The 25,894-nt window shown below is 43.9% G+C and overlaps 2 protein-coding genes across 2 annotated transcripts; one reads left to right on the forward strand and one right to left on the reverse strand.

Annotated features, from left to right (window-relative positions):
• Positions 1-1,362: 1,362 nt before the first annotated feature.
• On the forward strand, positions 1,363-11,303 carry LOC117042439 (zinc finger protein 382-like). The gene is made up of 4 exons (XM_033141985.1): positions 1,363-1,552; positions 2,788-2,907; positions 3,743-4,332; positions 11,262-11,303. The coding sequence occupies exons 1-4, from the start codon at positions 1,378-1,380 to the stop codon at positions 11,301-11,303; spliced, it is 927 nt and encodes a 308-aa protein (XP_032997876.1). The 5' UTR covers positions 1,363-1,377.
• Positions 11,304-12,571: 1,268 nt separating this feature from the next.
• On the reverse strand, positions 12,572-25,894 carry LOC117042441 (zinc finger protein 585B-like). Its single transcript, XM_033141986.1, has 9 exons — positions 25,745-25,894; positions 23,861-23,943; positions 23,426-23,552; positions 22,604-22,690; positions 21,470-22,425; positions 19,043-19,080; positions 18,120-18,198; positions 16,924-17,050; positions 12,572-14,407 (listed from the first exon to the last, which is right to left on the reverse strand). The coding sequence occupies exons 2-9, from the start codon at positions 23,873-23,875 to the stop codon at positions 12,873-12,875; spliced, it is 2,964 nt and encodes a 987-aa protein (XP_032997877.1). The 5' UTR covers positions 23,876-23,943; positions 25,745-25,894; the 3' UTR covers positions 12,572-12,872.

Consider the following 25,894-nt stretch of genomic DNA (forward strand, 5'->3'; position numbering starts at 1 on the left):
CCAAGGGAGCCGGCGTTTGTCCGCAGTCAGCTTCCGGGTCATGTGGCCAGCATGACTAAGCCGCTTCTGGCGGACCTGAGCAGCGCACGGAATCACCGTTTACCTTTCTGCCAGAGTGGTACCTATTTATCTACTTGCACTTTGACGTGCTTTCGAACTGCTACGTGGCCAGGAGCAGGGACTGAGCAACGGGAGCTCACCCTGTCGTGGGGATCCGAACTGCCAACCTTCTGATTGGCAAGCCCTAGGCTCTGTGGTTTTGACCACAGCGCCACCCACATCCCTTTAACTAAGTTAGTCACACCTATTAGCTTCAGTGGGTCTACTCTGAGTAGGTCTCGTGCTCAGGGCTGTCTTAAGCATATCAGGCGCCCTGGCGCGGCCAGCGAACTCGCACTCCTGTGCTCCGCCGGGCAGCCAGTAGGCTCAATGGTTAAAGACAGCCCTGCTTGTGCTGAATACTACCCAAATCTACATACCGGTATAACCAAATTGGGGGGGATCACTCTGTCAGCACTAGTGCTCCTGCTTGCCTGATGGAACTGATTCCCCTCTTTCTGCCCCCCCCCCAATCTGGGGGTTCTCCTGACCCCACCTAAGCCAATTTGAGTGGGTGTGGTGGGTGGAGGGGGGGGGGAACCCCACTGAGCTAGAATAACTAAAGGATTGACTCCTTGCAAATAAAGCACAAGCATTGCACAGCTCTTATAAAAGTGCAAGTGATCAAATAGGCGCATAGAGGACAAGGTAATCCCTTAAATCAGGGGTAGGCAACCTAAGGCCCGTGGGCCAGATGCGGCCCAATCACCTTCTCAATCTGGCCCACGGATGGTCCGGGAATCAGCGTGTTTTTACATGAGTAGAATGTGTCTTTTTATTTAAAGTGGATCTCTGGGTTATTTGTGGGGCCTGTCTGGTGTTTTTACATGAGTAGAATGTGTGCTTTTATTTAAAATGCATCTCTGGGTTATTTGTGGGGCCTGTCTGGTGTTTTTACATGAGTAGAATGTGTGCTTTTATTTAAAATGCATCTCTGGGTTATTTGTGGGACATAGGAATTCGGTCATGTCCCCCCCCCCCAGATATAGTCCGGCCCCTCACATGGTCTGAGGGACAGTGGACTGGCCCACGGCTGAAACCCCTGCCTTAAGTTAACTAGTTCTGAGCCGTTAAGGTTTTACAAACCAATAGTATCACCTTGAATTTGGACCAGTAAATGAAATGGCGGCGGGTGCAACCATGATATGATTGTGATGCATAGTGTTCCGCTTGACCACAAGCTGAAAGGCCTCTTCATCTGTTCAGAGGTGCCGTCTTCCTTGGTGCTTCACATGTCATTGGAAGGAAGAGCATCATGTGTCAACAAGCACAGCAGAAATGGCCCTGTGTTCCTCCATCCCTGTTGACTGTCTTTTTGTGTTTCAGGAGCCTGTGTCGTTCGAAGAGATAGCTGTGCATTTCACGGAGGGCGAATGGGCTCTCCTGAACCCCCATCAGAGAGCCTTATACAGGGATGTCATGCAGGAGAACTATGAAAATGTGACCTCTTTGGGTAAGAATTTCTTTATCTTGTATTTTGAGTGCGGAGTGTGTGCATCATTGTACCCAGTTGATCCCATCCTGGTGTTATGGGATTCAAGAAAGTTTGCATGGTTTTGTTTATTTACAAGTGCCTTCAGACCATACCTTGAGACCATGCTTACCTTTTCCAAATGTTTTCCCCCCCCCCACTCTCTATTCACACAGCTGCTTCTTTGTCTATCTGCAGCTTTGATGCTGTTTTTCTTTTTTAAAACAAGGGCTTCATGGGAAGGCAATCACAGCCAATCAGAAATCACACAGGTAGCATAAGAACAAATTCATTCTGGCTACACAGTGGCAGTATGAAGCCAAATCAGAGCGAGGACAGGAAGCCCTGCCTTTACTCTGATTTGGCTTAATAACATTATAGCATGGAAAAATGTGATCGGGCCCCTAGCATTGTCAAATTAATCTGCTCGGTTAGATTTGGCTATGTTGACTGTCGTATCAGTCAGATTTTCTTTATTTGTAGCCAATTGCCAATATAACAGAACAAGCAGGACAATACAGGAATATGTTAAACATACTTTTTTTTTTGTATCCAACACTCTCATTCCACTTGCACAATGAAATTATGCTTGCACAATCGAACGTCCCCCTTCTCTCTCCTGCAGCAAGCCTAGTGTATCCTCAAAATCTTCTCCAGAGGGTTGGGAGCAGATTTTGGGGACTTGTGGGGAAAAGAGAAGTCCCCTTGTGTGAGCAACTTCTAAATTTACTTCAATTCATTTATGTTTTAAAAAAAAAATCACATTGGGAGTCTCAGCACTGTTTCGGTTCAAAAAAGTATCTTATAGCTTCTTGGTGCCACTACATATAAATAACAGTTGTATGTATATCAGCCAACAACCATCTAATTTCGAAATCATTAGCGAATGTAGACATATGTTTTGGACTTTGTTTTTCTTTTTCTGTATATATTCATTCACATATGTGAGATATGTAAGAATATTTTTAAAGAGCAATAAAATTTCTATAAATTAAAAAATAATAATAATAATAATTTCGAAATCATTTTAGCTATTGACCCTCTAGAAAATCCTGACATGAACAGAGGAATCCATCCAATTTGGCCGTGTGAAAGTGTCACAAAGCGAAATGATGCAGGAATAACAACTAAAGGCATGCTGTTAAATTTTATTAGGATGGTTCAGGGAAAATTAACAACACAGTTTTTATTCTTTCTGATTTCACTTTTGCACCCAGTTCTTTCCCTCACCAATTCGGATGGAAACTCCTGCGTGGAGGAAGGGGACGGGTTGATCTCCCTGGGTCTACACCCTCCGGGCTCTGAGAAAGGGAACAAACATGAAGTCACCAGAACAGGTGAGAGAAAAGGAAGCGCAACACAGACCAGCGCTATCAATGGCTACTGGCAATGGTGGCTAGGATCTGCCTCCAGTGTTTGTGACTATAATTCTGAATGCCAGTTGCTAGGAATTGCAACTAAGGAGAGTGCTTTTGCACTCGGGTCCTGATTGCGGGCTTTCCATAGGCTAGCCGCTGAGAGAAACTATGGCAGAGTTGATGCCAGGAGAGAGAGACTAGGGGCTATGTCAGGCTGCTCTTGCCTTTGTTGTTGCTTGTGAGAAACGGCCGGCTCAAGCGGTGAGCTTAAAAGCTGTTTATTAATCATTAAGATTTACAGAGTGTTGAAATCATGACTACTCCCTTGCTCTCAGTTTTCTGGAGTAGAACCTTCCATCGCGCGCCAACAAAGGAAACCTCTCGTCCCCCTAAAATGACGTCGACGCTTACGTCTCCCCCTCTGCTCACCCCCTTGTCTGCTACTGACAGTGTGTGAAATCTCTCCCTCTTCCGGAGACGTTTGCTGATGAGGGCTGGGAGAGCTAGAGGTATCTGTACTTATTATAGGTATTTGCTCTCGATATCTCAGCCCCTCCCCCTTACTGGCTGAATCACAATCTTTTCTCTCCTCTGCAGTTTTATCTCTTCTCTCTCCCCCCCCCCCGCTCCTCCCGAGCAATCCTTCTATCCCTGACAGGCTACTATAGAGAAAGCCTGTTCTGTTGTCCTCACTCTCCAGACCCCTCTCTGAGTGGCACTCAGCTGGCTGTCTCAGGGTCTAGGCAGGTTCATATGTGGAACTGCTGCAGTCCTTCAGGTATTCACTGACCTGTCTTTCCTCTCTTTATTGCAGTACAAGATGGGCAGGAGAAAAAGGAGGAGGAGAATCCCGCAGCGGAAGATGCTAAGGGAGATGAAAATCCTAAGAAAGGCAATGTAAGAAAGGCAAGGAAGAACGTAGTGCCAGGAAATCCCAAGGTGGCTGAAAAGTCTAAGGAATACATTCTTAGGAGGAAAAATCAAGTCCCCGGAAATTCTAAGGAAATTGGGCAGTCTAAGAGAGATGTTCTGAGGAAAAACAGAGTTCCTGGAAATACTAAGGAAATTAGACATTCCAGGAGAGATATTCAAAGGAAGAATCTAGTGCTGAGAAATTCTAAGGAAATTGGGAATTCTAGGGGGGGTGTTCTGAGGGAGAATCTGGTGCCAGAAAATTCCAAGGAAATTGAGTGTTCTAGGGGAGATGTTCTAAGAGAGAATCTATTTCCTGGAAATCCCAAGGAAATTGGGCATTCTAGGGGAGACATTCCAAAGAAAAATCTAGTGCTGAGAAATGCTAAGGAAATTGGGAATTCTAGGAGAGACGTTCTGAGGAAAAATCGAGCTCCCAGATATTCTAAGGAAACTGGACATTCTAGAGGAGAAGTTCTGAAGAAAAATCAAGTTCCCGGAAATTCTAAGGAAACTGGATGTTCTAGAGGAGAGGTTCTGAGGAAAAACCGAGTTCCCAGAAATTCTAAGGAAATTGGGAATTCTAGGGGGGGTGTTCTGAGGGAGAATCTGGTGCCAGAAAATTCTAAGGAAATTGAGTGTTCTAAGGGAGATATTCTAAGAGAGAATCTATTTCCTGGAAATCCTAAAGAAATTGGGCATTCTAGGGGAGACATTCCAAAGAAAAATCTAGTGCTGAGAAATGCTAAGGAAATTGGGAATTCTAGGAGAGACGTTCTGAGGAAAAATCGAGTTCCCAGAAATTCTAAGGAAACTGGACATTCTAGAGGAGAAGTTCTGAGGAAAAATCAAGTTCCTGGAAATTCTAAGGAAACTGGACGTTCTAAAGGAGAAGTTCTGAGGAAAAATCGAGTTCCCAGAAATTCTAAGGAAATTGACCATTTTAGGAGAGATATTCAAAGGAAGAATCTAGTGCTGAGAAATTCTAAGGAAATTGGGAATTCTAGGGAGGATGTTCTGAGGGAGAATCTGGTGCCAGAAAATTCTAAGGAAGTTGAGTGTTCTAGGGGAGATGCTCTAAGAGAGTGTCTATTTCCTGGAAATCCTAAGGAAATTGTGCATTCTGGGGGAGACATCCCAGAGAAAAATCTAGTGCTGAGAAATGCTAAGGAAATTGGGAATTCTAGGAGAGACGTTTTGAGGAAAAACCGTGTTCCCAGAAATTCTAAGGAAACTGGACACTCTAAGGGAGATGTTCTGAGGGAGAATCTGGTGCCAGAAAATTCTAAAGAAGACACCTCTTTCAGAATGTGCAAAGAAAAAATGCTCCAGGGTCATGATAGGAAAGATGCATCTTGGCATCAGCACAGATCAGAAAGACAACAGAAAGCTGCACAAAAGATCAGCCAGGAGAAACCAATTCCTTCTCCGGATGACGGTAGGGACATTGGTCAAACCACCGCCCAGAAGGAGATCTGCAAGGACAGGAGGCAAAAAGCATGCCCTAAATGTGGGAAAGTGTTTAGTCAGAGTATACTGCTTTTTAAGCATAAGAGAACCCACACGGGAATGAAGCCGTATCAGTGTTTGGACTGTGGAAAAATCTTCAGCCAGCGTTCCCACCTTAATATACATAGGAGAACTCACCGCAGAGAGAAACCATATGCATGCTTGGACTGTGGGAAAGCTTTCCATCGGAGCTCCCACCTTGCCTCACACCGAGGAATCCACACAGGAATCAAACCTTACAAATGTTCAAGTTGTGAGAAGAGCTTTCGTCGGGGGCCTGACCTCAGGAGGCACCAGAAAACCCACACAGGAGAGAAATCGCATAAATGTTTGCATTGTGGGAAAAGCTTTGGTCTGAGCTCTAGCCTTATTAAACATGAAAGGATCCACACAGGAGAAAGACCGTATAAATGTTCAGACTGCCCGAAAGGTTTCAGCCAGATGTCTCATCTTATTGTACACAAGAGGATCCACACGAAGGACAAACCATACAAATGCTCCGTCTGTGGCCATGGCTTTAGCCAGAAAGCACATCTCGTTTCACACCAGAGAATCCACACGGGAGAGAAACCTTTTAAGTGCTCGGACTGTGGCAAAAGCTTTAAACTGAACTCAGCATGTATGAGCCACGAGAGGCGACACAGAAGCAACTTGGATGCTCAGACTGCTGGGAAAGTTTCTGCCGAGGCTACTGCTTCACTTGACGCCACAGGATCGACAAGGAAGTCAAACCGTAGAAACGTTCAGAGAGTGGCCAAAGCTTAATTGTTCTTTAGGAAATGTATTGTGAAAGGGAGATTACGGTACTTGGGTCCAGAGCAGATGTGCCATGGGAGAGTTGTGATGAAATCTCCTAGTTTCTTCTTTATCTTGAAAGAAACAGTGAGTGGTTCCGCTTTCGATTCCCCGCAACAAACGGCAGATTCACACCATAGATTTAAAGCATGTCCAACATACATTTAAATCAGAAGACTTCCCCACCAAGCATTCTGGGATTTCCCCCCTCACAGAGCTACAAGCATCCTTAACAAACTACAGTTCCCATGTTTCTCTGGAGGAAGCAATGTGCTTTAAATGTGTGGTGTGGATCTGCTTCAAATTTAAATGCTGTTTTCCTCCCCTGCCTGCACCGTGCCGCGCCCCCCCCCAATTCCAGTTAGTGGTGCAGCTAGGCCTGTAGGATACTGGAGCCTAGCCCCTATGGCCACCCTAGAATGACAGATGACATGAGGTTGCCAACAGCATCCTTTGTTAACTATCTTATTTGGCAAGACACAGGTGGCACTGTGATCTAAGCCACTGAGCCTCTTGTGCTTGCTGATCAGAAGGTCGGCGGTTCGAATCCCTGCAATGGCATGAGCTCCCCTTGCTTTGTCCCAGCTCCTGCCGGCCTAGCAGTTCGAAAGTACGCCAGTGCAAGTAGATAAATAGGTACTGCTGTGGTGGGAAGGTAAATGGCGTTTCCGTGCGCTCTGGTTTCCGTCACAGTGTTCCGTTGCATCAGAAGTGGTTTAGTCAAGCTGGTCACATGACCCAGAAAGCTATCTGTGGACAAACGCCAACTCCCTTGGCCTGAAGCAAGATGAGTGCCAAAACCCCATAGTCGCCTTTGACTGGTAAAGGGGTCCTTTACCTTTACCTGTGTAAATTGCCATGTGGTGGTTGTTCAGGAGGCAATTAATGAATTGATGATGATGATGATGATATATGACTGTCTAAAGGAAGAGGCTCTCCATAAATTTTGGATCCATGGTCTGAAATTACCCTGGGTAATTATTAGGACAAATTTTTTCCAAAGCTGGTATGGCGGGTACATGTGGCGGGGGGACAGGAACTTGTGTCATGCCTATGTTTCCTTTGTATGTCTGACAGCTTCAAGAGATGATTTAATTAAACAGGAGGGGAAAGGGTTATTTCTTCCCCAGTGCCACTGCCCCAATCAGTGGGGAGATTTATCACAGGGATGCCTGTGCCTTCAGTGCTAATGAGTGATGATGACAGAACCACTTGTCCAAAGAACCCTGGAAATCACAATTTGTTAGGGGTGCCTAACAACTCTCAGCACCTAACACACAGATCCCAGGATACTTTGCCAGCTGTGTCTGCTGGGAAGGGGGGGGAGCCATGGCTATTTTAAATTGTATAAGAGTACCTTAAATGGGTGGTGTGGATATGAGGAGATCATGACAGATTACCATCCAGCATCTGCTTAAAAACCTCCAAGGAAGGAGAGTCCACCACCTCTCATGGGAGACCGTTCCACTGTCGAACAGCTCTTACTGTCAGAAAGTTTCCCCCCCCCCTGATGTTTAGTCAGAATCTCCTTTCTTGTAACTTGAAGCCATTGGTCCCAGTCCTTCCCTCCAGAACAGGGGAAAACAAGCTTGTTCCCTCTTCCACGTGACAGCCCTTGAGATATTTGAAGGTGGCTGTCATATCTCCTCTCACGTTTTCTCTTCTCCATGCTAAATGTACCCAGCTCCTTCAACTGGTCCTCATATGGCTTGGCTTCCAGACCCTTCATCATCTTTGTTGCCTTCCTTTGCACACGTTCCAGCTTGTCAACATCCGTCTTAAATTGTGGTGCCCAGAACTGGATATAGGAAGATCTCCGGGGTTCCTTCCAGCTCTATGATTCTATGCCTTGGGATAGGTTAGCTTTCCCTCTATCCAAAACACACATTTCCCCTTTGCTCTAAAAATTGGTCTCTCTTTCCCCCTTCTTCATATGTGATTGGGGGCAGACCTCTTTCTCCTTTTATTTTTTTTAAACATATCTCCAAGCTACATGCCATGGAGATGGGAGGAAGTGATGGGTCCCTGAGGTAATAGAATGGACTGCATCCCCTCAGACGTGCAGTAGGAAGGGAGTGCTTCTTTTTGAATGTTTCTTTCCATTCAAACAAGACCCTGCAAGTAGAAAACAAGTGATTGTTGCCAACTCTTCAGCAGGAAAAGCTCCAAGACAAGCTTAGAAATCAATAATAAATCAATAAATATATAAATGAGCATGCCCTTCCTTCAAGATTTACAATCTAAAAAGGCATGGCAAAAAAATGAAATGAGGGAAGAGGTCCTAGTCCAGGTTTTCGTCTGCTGTGCTTTTTTCTGTCTGCCTCCTGTGGGAGCTTATTCCGTATTTTAACTATAGGCTGTGTTCCGTATTTTAACTATGGGCTGTGTGAAGGAGCACTTTTATCGGTTCTTCTAAATCTTTCAACGTTCATTGGATGTCTCCAAGTTCTTTCTATCCATTTTCCTCCCCCTCCTGCTGTAAAGAATCTTCTATTGTCCAGGATTATTATTTGTATTGATTAGCATTAATTTGGTTTATGTGTAACATTTTAGTAATAATTTAACTGTGCAAAGAGTGTAAAGTTGTTTAGAGTTACTGCATTGCTGGTTTTATTCTTAACTGTTGTCTTTGGCATTTTAGCCGTTTTGACAATTGTATTTTCTTCATAATTTTTTTTAATTGTTGTGATTTAATTTTGCTAGTAGAAATGGTAAAAGGGGCAAGGTATCGATCACTATTTTAAATAAATGCATAATTTTAAAGAATTCATTTTATTTTATTTTAAAAAGGTTATCTGCCCACTTTCGCTATATCCAGTTGCCAAAAGCATTCAGTGGTATTTACTTCTGAGTAGCTGTATACCTGACTTTGGTGCTTAAAAGCATATGCAAGTGCCAAACACACGGCGGTTGGATCCGAAGATGCCTTGCATGAGTAGAAGGACACTTTCAGATAACGCACATACCCCAAACACACATTCCACTGGTCATGCCATGCCGTCACACCCCCCAGCAGGAGTGGGGAGATCTACTGGTAGAAATGGTGATCTACTGCTAGCTCTCCAGGTGATTTGCCATAAATCAGCAAGGGTTTCTGTCCATTTATTTATTTATTTAAATTTGAACACTACTTTTCCATGTAAATAAACTGCTGCATTAATCGAAACAAAATGTTGCCAGAGTATGGCTGGGCTATCTCTGTTCCAGAGGGAGGAGTCATGGTTGGCACAGCAGCTTGAGCTGTCATGCAGCGAAGTCACTTTGGTGTCCAAAGATAAGGCTAGATTTAATAGCAAACACCCCCTGCCCTATACGGGACACGGGTGGTGCTGTGGTCTAAACCACTGAGCCTTGGGCTTGCCGATCAAAAGGTTGGCGGTTCGAATCCCCGCGACAGGGTGAGCTCCCATTGATTGGTCCCAGCTCCTGGCAACCTAGCAGTTCGAAAGCACGTCAAAAGTGCAAGTAGATAAATAGGTACCGCTCTGGCGGGAAGGTAAACAGCGTTTCCGTGCGCTGCTCTGGTGTCAGTTTTCCGTTGCACCAGAAGCTGCTTAGTAATGCTGGCCACATGGCCCGGAAAAACTTGTCTGCAGAGTGGACAAATGCCGGCTCCCTCGGCCTGTAAAGCGAGATAAGCACCATTCATCGACTGGACTTAACTGTCAGGGGTCCCTTTACCTTTACCCCCTGCCCTAACTGCATATTTGAGACTGCAACTCTTAAGATTTAGTGTCAGGAAATAACATAGTCCTGGACACAGCAGAGTGAATGCAGGTTTTCTGGAAGCTTCTGGCTGTAGAGCATTGACTGGACAGCACAACGCAGGAACTCAGCAACTCACTTGGATAACTATATACAGCATTTATTGAAGCAACTAGTATCCATAAGTTACTATGTACAGACTTAGGAAATAAAAGAAACAAAAGTAAAACCTTTCCTCTCTGTCTCTCTCTCTCTCTCAACCTTCAGTAACCAAACTACAAACACCACACCACACAAGCTCTCACACAGAGCTCATTCTTTAGGAACTCCTTGACCAATCACAAGTTGTTGCTAAGGGTCTGGAGAGAGAGCAGATCTTGGCTTTCAGCCAACTGTTAATTGCTATAGGTGATTAGCTGACTTTCTGCACGTAGGCACTTTGAAATCTCTAACAGCAGCCTTATCTAGAATAAGACCAGACACCTTCCAACGAAAGTGCTTCGCCCAACAATATTGTGACGGCAGGCGCTTATGGGGCAAAATATGGGACCGGTTCAGGGGAGGAGGGAATTGGGGGCCTAAAATTGACTTTGCTTGGTGCAGAAATGACTTCAAAGCAATGCATTACAATGGCCCACGTTTTACAGTGCTTTATTCAATGAAAAAAACAACCCCAAAAATGTGTGCTTCGAGAGTGTATTTAATATTGCCACATTGGAAACAAAACTAGTTTACCTTTTGTCTCATGTAACCCCAAGCCTGAGGGACCCCCTCTTTTCAGAGAAGGAATAGGGAACTTCAGCTCCAGGGGCCAAATGTGGCCTTCTGGCCCCATCTAGTCCTCAGACTCTCTTGACAGACCACAAGTTTTCTGAGCTGGACCCATCACACCAGCCTTGCTTCGCACCCACACCTGAATATGACCCTCAGGCCAAAAAACGGTTTGCCACCCATTTTAGAGCATGAATCTGGGGCCATCTCCTTTTACGGAGATTACCCAGAATGCTGTACTTATTGCCTCCTCAGGCCTTTGCTTCTTATTTGTGTTCGTTATTTTCATCAACTTTCTCAAAAAGTGAGGAAACACAAGCTACAGTACATTTGATGAAATCATTTACATGAGGCAAAGTGAAATCTGGGCAAAACAAAGCGTTCCCCTCTTTTTTTTCTCCTTGCTAACTTTTTGCTGCTACCAGGTGAAATGTCTTTATTTTGCCAGGCTGCCTTTTACTAAACATCCTAAAATAAACAATAGTTAAATATACTTCTTCTGTCTCTTCGAGAACACTTTGTCTTCTAAAAGTCAGATAGTCATTTATCTGTTTGACATCTGATGGGTGGGTGTTCCACAGGGCGGGCGCCACCACCGAGAAGGCCCTCTGCCTGGTTCCCTGTAACCTCATATTTTGCAGGAAGTGAACAGCCAGAAGGTCCTTGGGGCTGGACCTCAGTGACCGGGCTGAAAGATGGGGGTGGAGACATTCTGAAGCAGCTGGCTGTAGAAGTATAAGCCTCCCCTGGCCTATAGGTTTTCATTCTGCAGTCCTTGTCACAGGGCCCAGTTACAACCTGGCCAGTGAGAGAAAAGGGAGACCTTCCTTTCTTGGGAGCTTTCCACTGCTGCCAGGTAGAAGTCTTTAATGTTCTGTGATGCCTCTCCACCAAACAGCCTAAGCTGCCCGCCTTGAGGACAACCTTTACATAGGGCGGGGTTTAACTTTGAAGCATGGGGTGAGCAAAATGGCAGGCAAGGAAACTGCTAGGCTTCATGGACGTTTAAGCTTTTGCTTTAAAAAACAAAAAAGGAGACTCTTAAGAAAGAGGTTTTAACATCTAAATTGTTACGTGCTTACAAAACTATCTCAAAGGAGCAAAAGGGTACTGAAAATAAAACCGGATAAATACACTTAGCTAGCCCACATCTCTCTAAACTGGTTAGTAGCTCTCCCATTTCTTCAAGTGCAAGGCTTGATTTCCACCTGCAGCAGGAATCTCTGTATCCCCAAGCTGTCTTTTAAAATCTCTAATCCACAAACAAACAAAAAATCACTTTTGACTGCAATCCACTTTACTTCATCATTTTAACACCTCTTGAAGTGTCTACCTTCAGATACAGTTAGGAACATAAGAAGCTGTCTTATACAGGGTCAGACCGTTGGTCCATCTAGCTCAGTATTGTCTAAAGTTACTGACTAGCAGGTGCTCTCTGGGATTTCAGGCAGCAATCTCTCCTGGCCCTCCCTTGAGATGTCAGGGGTGGAACCTGTGTCCTTCTGCTTGCAAGGTGCTATTCCACTGAGCTACGACCCTTCTACTCCAGGAAGCAAACTTACTACATGATGTTGCACCCAAGGCTGCTGTTCCACTTAAGCAAAAGAAGTCCCCTCTCCCTTCCCCTGCAGCCCCACTCCCAGGCTAAGAGATGTGAAGGCCTGGATAAACTCTGGAATCCGCCCTCCCCCCCACCCCGACATTTGTTTCCAAAATATTGGGGGAAACCAGGAAAAAATAAGGAAACAAACCTATGTCATGTCCCCCCCCCCAATTTCTAAGTTCTCTTCTGGGACTTCACACCTCTGCCCCAGGCTCTCTCAAAATTTGCTCCAAAGGATTGAGGGACCTCCCACAATAGATGTTAGGAGCAGTTGGGGAGAGGAAGGCGAGGCCCCGTTGCATGAGCAGTAATGGATACAACTCAAAATTCCCAAACTCAACTGTATACATTGTGTATTTATTTTAAATGTTCAATTATTTCAATGCTATTGGGAACTTTTGGCTTAGTTTCAGGTTCTCTTCCAGTTCCTGTTACTAACTGGTCTTCCATGGCATCAGTGCCTTTCTGGAATCAGTATGGCTGTGCTGCGGACCCTGCTTTTATACCAGCTATACCCTTGATCCTGATTAACATGGCCACCAGGTAAGAAAAATAGCACTAGGACAAGTTTCTCCCTCCTTATGTGGGTTCTGTGAATTATAGTAAGGCTTCTGTTTTTGCTAGAGTTCTTCTGACATTCCATCCATTTTTATGGTTTCTCATTTACGTGTATTCTTTGATGTGAAATAAGGTTACTTCTTTGAGTGAAGGCCTTTGCACACACCAAACATTTATAGGGTTTCTCTCCTGTGTGGGTTCTCTGGTGTGAAATAAGGTGACCTTTCTGCGTGAAGGTCTTTGTGCACACCAAGCATTCATACGGCTTCTCTCCTGTGTGCCTTCTTTCATGCCTAACAAGATACACTCTTTCACAAAAACCTTTTCCACACTCCATACATTTATATGGTTTTTCCCCTGTGTGAGTTTTTTGATGTACAACTAGACTTCTCCTATCACTGAAGCTCTTTTCACACTTTGTGCATTCATGTGGTTTCTGTCCTGTGTGGGTGTTTTGATGCACAGTAAGACTTCTCCTATCACTAAAGCTTTTTCCACACTCCGTGCATTGATATGGTTTCTCCCCTGTGTGTGTTCTTTGATGTGAAATAAGGTTACTCCTCTGAGTGAACGTATTTCCACACACCAAGCATTTATAGGGTTTCTCTCCTGTGTGGGTTCTCTGATGCGAAATAAGGTGATCTCTCTGAATGAAGGTCTTTCTACATACCACACATTCATATGGTTTCTCCCCTGTGTGGGTTCTCAAATGTACATTAAGGCTTCCATTATGAGTGAAGCTTTTCCCACACTCCTTGCATTGATATGGCTTCTCCCCTGTGTGGGTTCTTTGATGTTTAGAACAAGCTCCTGAATCACTGAAGCTTTTTCCACACTCCATGCACTGATATGGTCTCTCTCCTGTGTGATTCCTTTGATGCCTGGCAAGATGTCCCCTTTCGATGAAGCTCTTTCCACATTCCACACATTTGTATGGTTTCTCTCCTGTGTGTCTTCTTTGATGCCTAGCAAGATACCCTCTATCAATAAAACTGTGTCCACACTCCATACACTGATATGGTTTCTCCCCTGTGTGGGTTCTTTGATGTGAAGTAAGGCTACGATGCACAGTGAAGCTCTTTCCACACTCCACGCACTTATATGGTTTCTCTCCTGTGTGGGTTCTCTGATGTACAAAAAGACTTCTTCTATCACTGAAGCTCTTTCCACACTCCAGGCATTCATATGGTTTCTCCCCTGTGTGGATTCTTTGATGTACAATGAGACTTCTCCTATCACTGAGGCTTTTTCCACACTCCATGCATTTAAAAGGTTTCTCCCCTGTGTGGGTTCTTTGATGTACAATGTAGTTTCCTCTCTTGTTGAAGCTCTTTCCACATTCTATGCATTTGTATAGGATCTGCCCTGTGCGGGTTCTGAAATGTCTATTTGATACAGATTTATCTTTGCATATTTCCCCATACACTATCCACTTTTTCAGTTGATTTCTTTTGAGGTCTTCTGGGTTTGAGACTTCATGGTCATCTGCACCTTGAGAAATAGAAAAATTCTTCCTCCCATTCTTCGAATGGTATCCTTCTAGCCTTTGATGTCCAAACATCTCTTCTCCTGCTTTATGCTGGCCTGTTTCCAGTTGCTCACTATAACTCTTGTCCCGCTGATTAGCTATTTGGAGATAAAAGGAGAACACATTATTTCCTGTTAGGACTTCAATGCTAAAAGCGTCATGAGTTATCAAGCCCAATTACCCTTTTCCTTTTTCTGATTTCCTAGGTTGTCGTCCCCCTTCCCCCCCGACACCTATGTCACCTTTTGAATCTGTTACTCAACAGCATTAATGCCTTTCTTATTTATTTCCCATTGATTAAATAAGACACAGAAGTGTGTGCATGTGTGATTATCCCCCCCGATATAACAATGAAATGGGGTTCCACAAGGTTATGTAAAGTGTGTGGGGGGGGGAATGAAACTGCAAGAAGGCTAGGAGAAGAAGGGACACACCAAACTGAAAAAAAGATAACTGTTCTATGGATTCTATTAAATGGGCTGCAATTTTAAAAAAGGCAGATGGTGAGAAACAACACAGTTACATAGTCCAAAGCAGACTGGGGATATTCCGGTGCAGCAAATGGGGAATGAGACGAGCAAATAAAAATGGTTATCATTGAAGAGATTGTCAGGTGCAGGGAAGCTGGGCATGGTTTAACCCAAGCAGACCAGTGGACCATGTTGGGGGGGTGTCTTGCTGGCTTAATTAGGCCTGTGTGCCAGAGGTTCTTCACCTCTGTTTTAAGGTAGGGTGTGAAGGGATGTGCCTTTGTTTGCAAAATAGTTCTCTGATTTTGCTAGCTGCTCTGACAAAGAAATTCAAAAGGTGTGTGTGTCAAATACTCAGCCCTGGAATCCAAGATCTAATGGGGAAATGGAACCTAAACACTGGAAGAGGGAGGGGAAACAGACTGTCCCATAAGAAAGGTGAGCAGAACATAAAAGAAGCCTTGCTTCGTCAGGCCCAAGCCACTGGACATGCTTGCTGGGGCTGATGGGAGTTGTAGTTCTGCAGCATCTAGAGGGCCAATGGTTCCCTAGTTTTAACTAAGGGAGACTTAGTGTCAAATCTACATCAGTGGGAAGGAGGAAACCACAAGTTATGTCTACCAGGAGTTTAAGCACAGAATTAAGGAATGCCCTGAACATAGAATCATAGAGTTGGAAAAGACCACAAGGGCCATCCAGTCCAACCCCCTGCCAAGCAGGAAACACCATCAAAGCATTCCTGACAGATGGCTGTCAAGCCTCCACTTAAAGACCTCCAAAGAAGGAGACTCCACCACACTCCTTGGCAGCAAATTCCACTGTCAAACAGCTCTCACTGTCAGACCAGAGAAGAACTGACCCATCACAGAGTCAATCTCTCTGCTTCCTCACAGTCCCTCAGAAGCGGATCTTCCCCTTTCTCTAGCCAGAAGTCTGATTTGGGAATGTCTTTCAAAGAAACAAGGCAGTCTAATAACCACAAAATATTCAGGCGTTTCAAATTCACCCACTGCTCTGACCCCCTCCCAAATTAACCCGTTGCATCCCCTTCTTGTTGAGTATGACAGGGGCAACTGGGCTCGGCGGGATCCACCTAGCACCCGGTGTTCATTAAGTCCAGTTCATAGATAATGTGGCAGCAGCAGTAACTTCAAATATTGGGCACCTCTCAACACGGTGTCCAGCATTCCCTCTGTGGCCAACGAACTGCCTCTGGGAAGCCCCCAAAGCAATACATGAAGACTGTGAAATGAAAGCATCCCAAATGCTAAGGAAAGGTTTTTTTAAAAAAATAAAAAGCTTTATTTTATTATTCACCAATACAACTATTAATACATTCGCATGTTACAAACAAAATAAACTAACATTCATTCTACACATCTTCAAGAAAAACAACAACAACAGAAGGAAAGGGTTAACGCTCACAAGGTCTTTAGAGCTCTGTGACGTCATGCGCCTGAGGCAGTTATGGCAGTTGGTACAGTTATGAACCGTCCTAACCTTGTGAGCATTAACTCTTTCCTTAGCATTTGGGACGCTTTCATTTCATAGTCTTCATGTATCACTTTGGGGGCTTCCCAGAGGCAGTTTGTTGGCCACGGAGGTACAGTTATGAACCGTCCTAACAGTTAGAGCAAGGGACGCAGGTGGCGCTGTGGTCTAAACCACAGAGCCTAGGGCTTGCCGATCAGAAGGTTGGCGGTTCGAATCCCCACGACGGGGTGAGCTCCCATTGCTCGGTCCCAGCTCCTGCCCACCTAGCAGTTCGAAAGCACGTCAAAGTGCAAGTAGATAAATAGGTACCGCTCCGGCAGGAAGGTAAACGGCATTTCTGTGTGCTGCTCTGGTTTGCCAGAAGCAGCTTAGTCATGCTGGCCACATGATCCAGAAGCTGTCTGCGGACAAACACCAGCTCCGTCGGCCTAAAGACCGAGATGAGCGCCGCAACCCCAGAGTCGTCCGTGACTGGACCTAACGGTCAGGGGTACTTTTACCTTTTAACAGTTAGAGCAGCAGGTCTGTTCTGTTGCACTGCTGTCTGCCTCAGAGCTAAGTCAGTCTGTAACAGTATTTATCTTAGATCCAAATCTACATAAGATGCATTAGCAACAGCAGCTGTCAACCAAGGGACAAGACATCCTTACCCAGAAACATTACATTTGCATAATTTTCCAGCATCACTTCCTTGTAGAGAGCTCTCTGGCAGGGGCCCAGGAGATCCCACTCCCCCTTGCTGAAATACACAGCCACCTCCTCAAAGGACACCAGCCGCTGAAAGGAAAAGATACGATTCTCTACTCAGAAATGAACTCTTATGTAGATTAAATAATAAACGTATATCTGACAGGGCTCCCAGGATGAAAATAAAAGGGCTAACCTGGTAGCTTTATTGCTCTTGCTATCATTAAGAATGTTATTTATTAATCACTTTCTACATACAGTGGTACCTTGGTTCTCAAACGCCTTGGTTCTCAAACGCTGAAAACCCAGAAGTGTTTCGGGTTTTGAACGTTTTCCAGAAGCCGAATGTCCAATGTCCGAATGTCAGAAGCTGTGCCTTGGTTTTCGAACATTTCAGAAGTCAAACGGACTTCTGGAATGGATTAAGTTTGGCGTCTTTGTTTTTGCTATATATTTTGCGTTTTTGTTTTTGAGGTTTTTTCGGTTTATTTGTTTTTGTGACTGCGTGGAACCCAGTTCAGCTACTGACTGATTGACTGTGTGACTGTGGAAATAGATAAAAAAAAAAAACCCAACGAAACAATGACTATCATCAGTGCAGGTAAGAAAAAAAATTGATTTTAATTTTTGTTATCTACAATACTGTCTTATTTATTTTAAAGTACAGTACATTGATTATTGCTTTCATTTTATGGATCAATGCTCTCGTTAGATAGTAAAATTCATGTTAAATTACTGTTTTAAGGGTTGTTTTTAAAAGTCTGGAACAGATTAATCCGTTTTGCATTACTTTCCGTGTGAAAATGCACCTTGGTTTTGGAATGCTTTGGTTTTGGAACAAACTTCTGGAACGAATTAAGTTTGAGAACCAAGGTACCACTGTACACCCTGAGATGTTGTAGAAACATAATGCAAAGTAGACACTGATGGCAGAGAGCTTTACAAAATCCAGCTAGGAAAGCTTTAATTTTTTTCCTGCAGGACTGTAGACATCATGCAAGAGACACCGTAGAGTTCATAGCTTAAGTTGGGTCACCTAGATATTTTGTAGCAGCAACAGAGAAGGGGCGGCGCACGTTTTCTGCAAACCTCGCAGCCCAACACAAGGGAGGCACCCAGGCTGTGCCCTGCCTGTCTCCACAAGGAGCCTGCCTCTTACCTGAGACAGGTCCATGGCAGAAGTTTCCACTCCAGCTCCAGGAAGCGATGATCCAGATTGGGCCTCTGATGCCATTGCTCTGTCATGGGGGGAGAGGGAGAGAAAGAAGGGGTAAACCAGGCCATCTCTGGGACATGGCTGGAAGGAAAGCCCCATTCTGGGGGCAACTGAGAAGTGATTTGCATTTCAGCTGAACGGTGAGGGCAAGACTTTCACCCTTTGCTTTCATGGCTTTTGGACCACATAAATAAAATGCATTTCACTTTGCCCTCCTTTTAATTTATTCCATACTGTCCTGCCTGGGACTCTCTTGTCTGTCTGTCTGTCTGTCTGTCTCTCTCTCTCTCACACACACACACCCTCAATCTATCCAAATATATTGATGTCGTATTCTATCCACTCCTGTTTCTACAAAGCCTTCCCATTCCCTCAAGCCTAGAGGCAAAAATTGAAAACTTTCCCACGTGCAAAGGAACATAAGCTGTTTTTTATACAAAAGCACAGGCAGAGTGGGGAGGGAATAGGTATCTAATTTGAGGGTATTCACAACAAGCATCTAGGGTTGTGAGCATCAACTAATAATAATAATAATAATTTATTACTTATACCTCCCCAATTTGACTGAGCCTTCCCAGCCACATTTTATAAATGTTGATTATAATTGGGGTGGGGGGTGGGGTGACGGAGGGAAAACCCTTTTTTCCAAACCCACCACCACCCAAAGGCCTTTCCCTTCCCGCGCGTGCGTAAAATCCACGGTAGCCCAGAACAAGGTGACAGGCTTCAAAGTGCAGCTCTTGGGGGGGCTCCGTTTGCAGCTGGATTTGGCAGCATCAGCCTCAAATATTAAGACGACTCCCCTCCCCAGCCTTCCCCCCCAAATGCAAGCTCCAGGTCTCCCACCGCCGCCCGCCGCGTTGCACCTCGTCGCCTCTTTCGTCTCCTGCCCGCCGCTCCTCGCCTAGGAATCCCGACGACGAGCCTCTTTCCTCCAAATCCAACTGGAGGTGCGTCGGCGACGGTCTTCCCCCAGTTCCCAAACTTCCTGCCTCTCTAGGAACCACAGCTCGGGTTGTTTAACCCTCGCAGGGCTGCATCTCTCAGCTACTCCCTGTGCGCAAAGCGGCGCCGTGCGCGCGCGTCGTTCTGGAAAGCAAAGTTGCAGGGTTGTGGTTGCTTTCGATGCATTTATACATCAAATTTATGCATCCGGCAAACCAGGGAGCAGCTCAGCCACAAAGCATATATGTGCAAACAGATGCGCGAGTTATGCTTTCCAACTCAGGGTAATTGAACCCAGAATTATAAATGAATATATAATATAATGATAATTATTTGTCTTTTTTTTTCAAAACATGTTAAACCCGTAACAAATAGAGGAAAGAAATCTCTGTCTCTTACAATACTACATAAATACAATACTACATAAATCTTGACCCCCCCCAAAAAAAATCCCATCTTAGATTTTTATGCTTTGGATCTATTATGTTAACTGCATGGTCCCAATAAATTTTTGCAGAGTTCTTCAGTGATGGGTTTTTTAAAAAATGTTTTTGGCTGTAAGAAATTCAAGTCTGCTGTTCTTTTTGTGATTGGACATTTAGCTCGGTGAGTCTACGTTTGGTAAAGAAGCACATAAACTGCTGTCGGAAAACCAAAGAATTTTATTTTTACTTTCTGAAAATGTCAGGCAAAGCTTAATAATAATAATAATAATAATAATAATAATAATGGCAAGTACTTAGCAATCATTTTTAATGATTTCTATGCAATTTTACACACATTTTGCTTACCAAGCAAATTATATCAATTTAACCAAAATATCTTTTGAATTCTCAAGTCATGTTTCAACTTTTTAGCATCCCTCATTTTTTGAATTTGAAAGTTGAAAAATTCAACACCCCCCCCCCAAATACCCCAGTATAGATGTACAGTGCAACTTCCTATGGCATGTCACATCTGACTCTGGGCCAAAGACCTCAAAATATCACTCCCCTGTACACAAGTTCAGGTGTAGCATGTGGTCAGCAGAAACACCATTAGGCTTGGTGACATCTGATAGTCAGGTCCTTAATCTGACCCAGTCCACAGGAAGGTTTCTGACCAGAAGCTGAAATCAGCTTGTATAATGTATTTAAACTACAATAGCAGGAAATAAGTGAATTTCAGTTTATGAAGGACATCTACATAATAATATAATCAAAGTAATATGCACGTTGCACAAAAAAGTAATCCTGGGAAAGGGAAACTGCAAATGCAAGGAGGAAAAAATAGGATACAAGAATTACACTGGACACAAATATGAAGAGCACAATAATTATACTGAAATAGAAGGAAATTTTGAAGCATTGAATAAAATGTCTATTAGAAGCCATATGGTATACAAACTAGTAATGATTTCATTTACTAAATTACTCCCAACAGGTCAAACTGGTCAGTGGCCCTGTTACATTTCCACTATTCAGTCACTTTTAAAAAAATGTTAAGACATGAATTTTACAACTGCCTATGTAAGCAGGAGTTTGAAAGGTTCTGTGGATTCTTTGGAGATTTAAGAAGTGAATCTAGGATGCAAAGAGCTTAGATGGGGAGGGCAAATTATATAGGTATACACACACAGACACTCTTCTCATTTGATGCTAAAAACTACAAAAAGCTAAGTCTGATCAAAATTATTCCTGAAGCCTCATATCCAAAAGGACTGGTTCAGAGGGAAATGGCAAAAAAGCTTCAAACTCTCTGAAAGAGAGGGTGAAAGGTCAGCTGGGCTCCAAAAAGCTGCAGAAGAGAGAGGAATCTAGTAGCCACCCCAACACTGAATTTGTGAGTTTTTGCCATGGATTCAAAATGTGGCCTGCCTTATTTTACTTGAAAAATGAAAGAGAGATTAGGAAGATCTGAAGGACTCTTTAATGCTTTTTACTGTTTATATTACTGTCCATATATATATATATAGGTCTGTCTCTAAATTAAAGGGCTTATAAGAATACTATGGGACTATATAAATTAACACTGGACCAGTAGCCTTACCAGATGCGTCCATTCTGGCAAGAGAATATCTTATCACTTCTGTTGACAACTAACCCAGGTGTGAGAAATGTAACTTAGATAACTTTCTCTCATGTATTTTTTTTTTAAAAAAATGTGCATTAAACATTTGTTTCTCAAGTTCTTTCAATACGGCATGCATTTTTATGGTTTCCCTATGGGGGTTCTCTGATGTGAAGCAAGGCTTCCCCGATCAGAAGTATTTCCACAAACACTGCATTTAAATGGTTTTCCTCTTAGATGGGGAATCCCCCTCAAAAGTATAGAAAGGCTTCCACCAGTACTGAACTTTTTCTAGTCTATACATTCATGTGCGTTCTTTCATGTTTTCTAAGAGTTCCACCATCACGGAAGCTCTTTCCACATGCCATACATTTATATGGTTTCTCCCCCGTGTGGATTCTTTTATGTTTAGTAAGACTTCCATTCACACTAAAACTTTTCCCACACTCTTCACACTTATATGGTCTCATTCCTGTGTGGGTTCTTGCATGTATGACAAGATTCCCACTGTCACGGAAGCTCTTTCCACATTCCATACATATGTACGGTTTCTCCCCTGTGTGCTTTCTTTCATGTGTTCTAAGGCTTCCACTCACGCTGAAGCTTTTCCCACAAACCAAGCATTTATATGGTTTCTCTCCTGTGTGAGTTCTTTCATGCTCACTAAGAGTTCCACTGTTTCTGAAGCTCTTTCCACACTCCATGCACTTATATGGTTTCTCCCCCGTGTGGATTCTTTTATGTGCTTTAAGGTTTCCATTCGCACTGAAGCTTTTCCCACATACCAAGCATTTATATGGTCTCTCCCCTGTGTGAGTTCTTTTGTGTTCAGTAAGACTACCCCTATCTCTGAAGCTCTTTCCACACTCCATGCACTTGTATGGTTTCTCCCCTGTGTGGGTTTTGCAGTGTCTAGTGAGAGTTCCCCTATCTCTAAAGCTCTTCCCACACTTCACGCAATCATATAGTTTCACCCCTGTGGGGGTTCTGTGGTATCTATTTAGTACTGATTTATCTTTGATCATTTCCCCAAAGACGGGACACTTTGTTAGTTGCTTTCTTTGGTGATATTCTGGGTTCAGAAGTTCAAGGTCATCAGCACCCAGGGAAGTAGAGGATTCTTTCCTTCCATTCTTTGATTGATTTCCCTCAGGTCTCTTTTGTCCTGATGGATTTCCAAGCATCTCCTTTCCTGCTTTCTGCTTGCGTGTTCCTGCTGGCTCACTATAGTTTTCACTGTTGTACTGATCACCTCCTTGGAGTGGGGAAAAAACAGGGGAAAGCCGATTTTGTTAGGACTTCCAAGCCAAAATCAAGGATTTCATTAGACATCAAGACTGATTACCCCTGACAAGTTTAAAAAGCAAGATCATCAAGGAATCTGCCTGAATACCCAGACAAGACCAGGTCCCACCAAAAACTGAAGCACATACCTGCCAATCTCTCTCCTTCCTCGCAGTTCCAGACAAACGGATCTTCACCTCCTTCCAGCCGGGAAATGAGGTCTGGTTTGGGAATTTCTTTCAAAGAAACAGACAAAATATTCAGGCATTATCTCATTCATTAATTGCCTTCCAAATATAGGAGTTGAGGTACAGAACATAGTAAGAACAGTTAGAAAGTGCATCAACATCCAAGGAAGGTCAGTTGCTGACTTCCCGGACTCAGGACACTCATCCACCAACCTCTGTCTTGTCAAGATTCAGATTCAGTTTATTTGTTCTCATCCAGTCCACCACTGTATCCAGACTCCAGTCTAGGGCCTTCTGCCAGTTAGGATGTTACAAAGAAAACGAGTTGGGCATTATTAGGCAATTACTGAAGGATGCAATGGAAGCAGGTTCACTGTCACACAGCAGACACAGTTGTGTTCTCTAGCTCATAACCACAGTGGGACTTTTGTCACTTGTGTTGTAGCCATCATCTGGCTAGTTTCATGACATGTAGCTCCTCAGTATACTAGGTAGCCAGACATACTCCACAGCATCGGAAAGGCTGCTCAGAAGTGATCATATCCATGCTCCTCTGCATTACGCTATTCCATGGCTGGTCACCAGCTCTAACCACCAAAAAAATCCCCCAAAGCATGCAGGAATCCATTGCACTCCATATGTCTCTCGGGGCAGACCATCCTAACTGGTCCCTTATGCCTACCGGAAATTGGAAATGGAAGCCCAAACTTCACCAGGAAGTGGTCTGGCCATGACATTGGGGCTTTATTTTCTTTTTCTCAACAAATGAATAAACATCCTTACCTGGAGAGGCCACACTCTCATAATTCTCCAGCATGACTTCCTTGTAGAGAGCTCTTTGGCTTGGACCCAGGAGATCCCACTCACCCTTGTTGAAATACACAGCCACTGCTTCAAAGGACACCAACTGCTGGGGAAAACAACAATACACCATAATGGCCTATACTCAGAAATATACTCCCCATGTATACAAAAATCTCTGTGTATTAAACAGGGCTCCCAGTTTGAAAGGGAAAGGACTAACTGGGTGGGTTTGTGTGCACTTCCTAATTTTTTTATGCAGGACTCAAGGCATCATGCAAGGGATACTGCAGAATTCATAGCATTACTTGGTCAACTTGACATCTCCTAAGAACAAAAGCTAAAGAGGCACATTCCTTGAAGATCTAACACCCCCAAGGTGTCCCCAACCTCTCTCCATGAGGATCCCTCTCCTACCTGAGATGAGTGCATGGCAGCTCCTTCCGCTGTGCCACAAGAAAGTTATGGCCCAGACTGCACCCCTGATGCCATTGTTCTGCCTGTGGGGGAGACAAAAGTGAAGAAAGAGAGTCTGGGTCTAGGGGCAGCAGTGAAATTGTGTCATTCATGTCCCCATTAGCGGGCAGGGTAGAGAAGGAAAGGTGACGAGAACTGTTTCATCCTTTGGGAATCTCATTCGGGTTTCACGGCTTTAACGCTTCTGAGCTGACCATATTTTTGGACCATGTAAATAACTGGAAAGAAGGGTCTGGAGGCTGCAGCAAGTGCAGAATGTGGGCGGCTGCTAGGTTGGTGAGTGGGCAGCCAATGGGACCTTGTGATACCAATCCTGAAAGCACTGCACTTGAGCTAGTGGACCCCATTCAAGGTGTCAGTACCAGCACATAAACCCCTAAATGGCTTGGGACTCCAAGTACTTAAAAGAGTGCCTTTCCAGTCATCTCAGATCTTACAACTGGCAGGTGAGGCTTTGCTGGTGCTGCTGCAACCAGAGGCTGCCCTCTTGGTGCTGCCCTGTGACAGGGCCTTTCCAGCGGTGGTTCCCCAGTTTTGGAATGACCTCCCTAGTGAGGTGCACCTGTCTCCATCACTATTAACTTTTAGGAGCAAATTGAAAACATTCCTGTTTACTCAGGCCTTTCTTGTGTGAGGACTACTGTTCCGGACAATCCTGAGCACACGGTATGAAATAGATGTTTTTAGTCATGTTTTTAACTGTAACTGCCTTTAGAAGTTTCTTATTGCAATTGTCTTCAGAACGCTTTAACTGTTTTCCAGTTTTGTTTTTGAAATGTTGATATGCTTGCCACCCTGGGCTCCTTCAGCAAGAAGGGGGAAGATATAAATTAAATTAAATTCAATAAATAAATAAATGAAATAACTTAGTCTCTGCCTTTTGACAGTATCTTTAGAAAACAGGAGCCTGATTGGTTTCAACACACAAATCCCTTACTTGAGCCTTGCTCTACTCTGAACTGTGGGAGAGAGTCCCATAGTTTGTGCAATAGCAAGTCAAAGTAAGCAAAAGATTACACAGCTGCACAAACAGTTATAAATTGTTACATCTTATAGTTAGATTTTCTTATTCTTTAAATTCTTAAATAGTGTTCTTATTTCCTTGGATACACATTTTAAGTCTACTTAATTAGTAGCTTGAATGTTAAATTCCACCTTGATTGTTTCTATTGTTTTTGTAAAGAACTATGCAGAAATTTTGGTTTTAGTATGCTGGCCGTTTGGCTGTAATAATAAACATTCAACGTTCTGCAGTTTGCACATGAATCTGTCCTGGATCTTCCAACAATAAGCTTCAATCGACTTAAAAGAAAAGTGGTTTGGTGGGGGTGGTGGGGGTGGAAAGCTAGAACCACTTTCTCCCTGCCATGCAGAATTTTCTTAACATGTCACTTCTTACTCACCTCTCTATTTAGCTGTAATTCTAATTAGTGTTTAATTGCCTTTTAATGAATATTCCACTCCTCCCCTCCCCCAATGTTGGAAAAGGTCAGGATCATAGCTGTCAACTTTTCCCTTTTCTTGCGAGGAATCCTGTTCGGAATAAGGGAATTTCCCTTTAAAAAAGGAAAAAGTTGACAGCTATGGTCAGGATAGAAATAAATAAATATAATAACAATAGCGATATTTTTCTTTAAACTAAGGAGTCCCGAAAGCTGCAAGCTTTGCTCCTTGCAGGGTCGTCCCCACCCCCATGGTCGTATTTTATTGCCCTTTTCTGAATCTTTTCCACTGCCTTCCTCCTCCCTATGGAGACGAGGGGCTTCCCTTCCCCGAAATAGCAAGACCTCGGCCTCCCTTCCTCGCAAGCGGGGCAGCCTTTACCTTCCTGCCGGGCCCGTTGCGCGCACAAAGCTCTCCTCTCCGCACGAAGGAATCCCAGGAAACCTCTTTCCCTTCCGGGAATAACAACCATAATAATACTGTAATAACAACCACCATACAAGTGCATCAGATATGATCGTCCCCGTTATG

This window comes from Lacerta agilis, chromosome 2, assembly GCF_009819535.1.
Source record: "Lacerta agilis isolate rLacAgi1 chromosome 2, rLacAgi1.pri, whole genome shotgun sequence".
In the NCBI taxonomy this organism is placed as follows: Eukaryota; Metazoa; Chordata; class Lepidosauria; order Squamata; family Lacertidae; genus Lacerta; species Lacerta agilis.

Coding starts and splice junctions, on each gene's coding strand:
- LOC117042441 (XM_033141986.1), bottom strand. Junction 17,051..18,119: donor CTGCCATGGACCTGTCTCAG/GTAAGAGGCAGG, acceptor TTTTCCTTTCAG/CGGCTGGTGTCCTTTGAGGA. Junction 14,408..16,923: donor TGCAAATGTAATGTTTCTGG/GTAAGGATGTCT, acceptor ATCTCCAAATAG/CTAATCAGCGGGACAAGAGT.
- LOC117042439 (XM_033141985.1), top strand. CDS start 1,378: ATGGCCCTGTGTTCCTCCATCCCTGTTGACTGTCTTTTTGTGTTTCAG. Junction 2,908..3,742: donor ACATGAAGTCACCAGAACAG/GTGAGAGAAAAG, acceptor TCTTTATTGCAG/TACAAGATGGGCAGGAGAAA. Junction 4,333..11,261: donor AAGTTCTGAAGAAAAATCAA/GTTCCCGGAAAT, acceptor CATATTTTGCAG/GAAGTGAACAGCCAGAAGGT.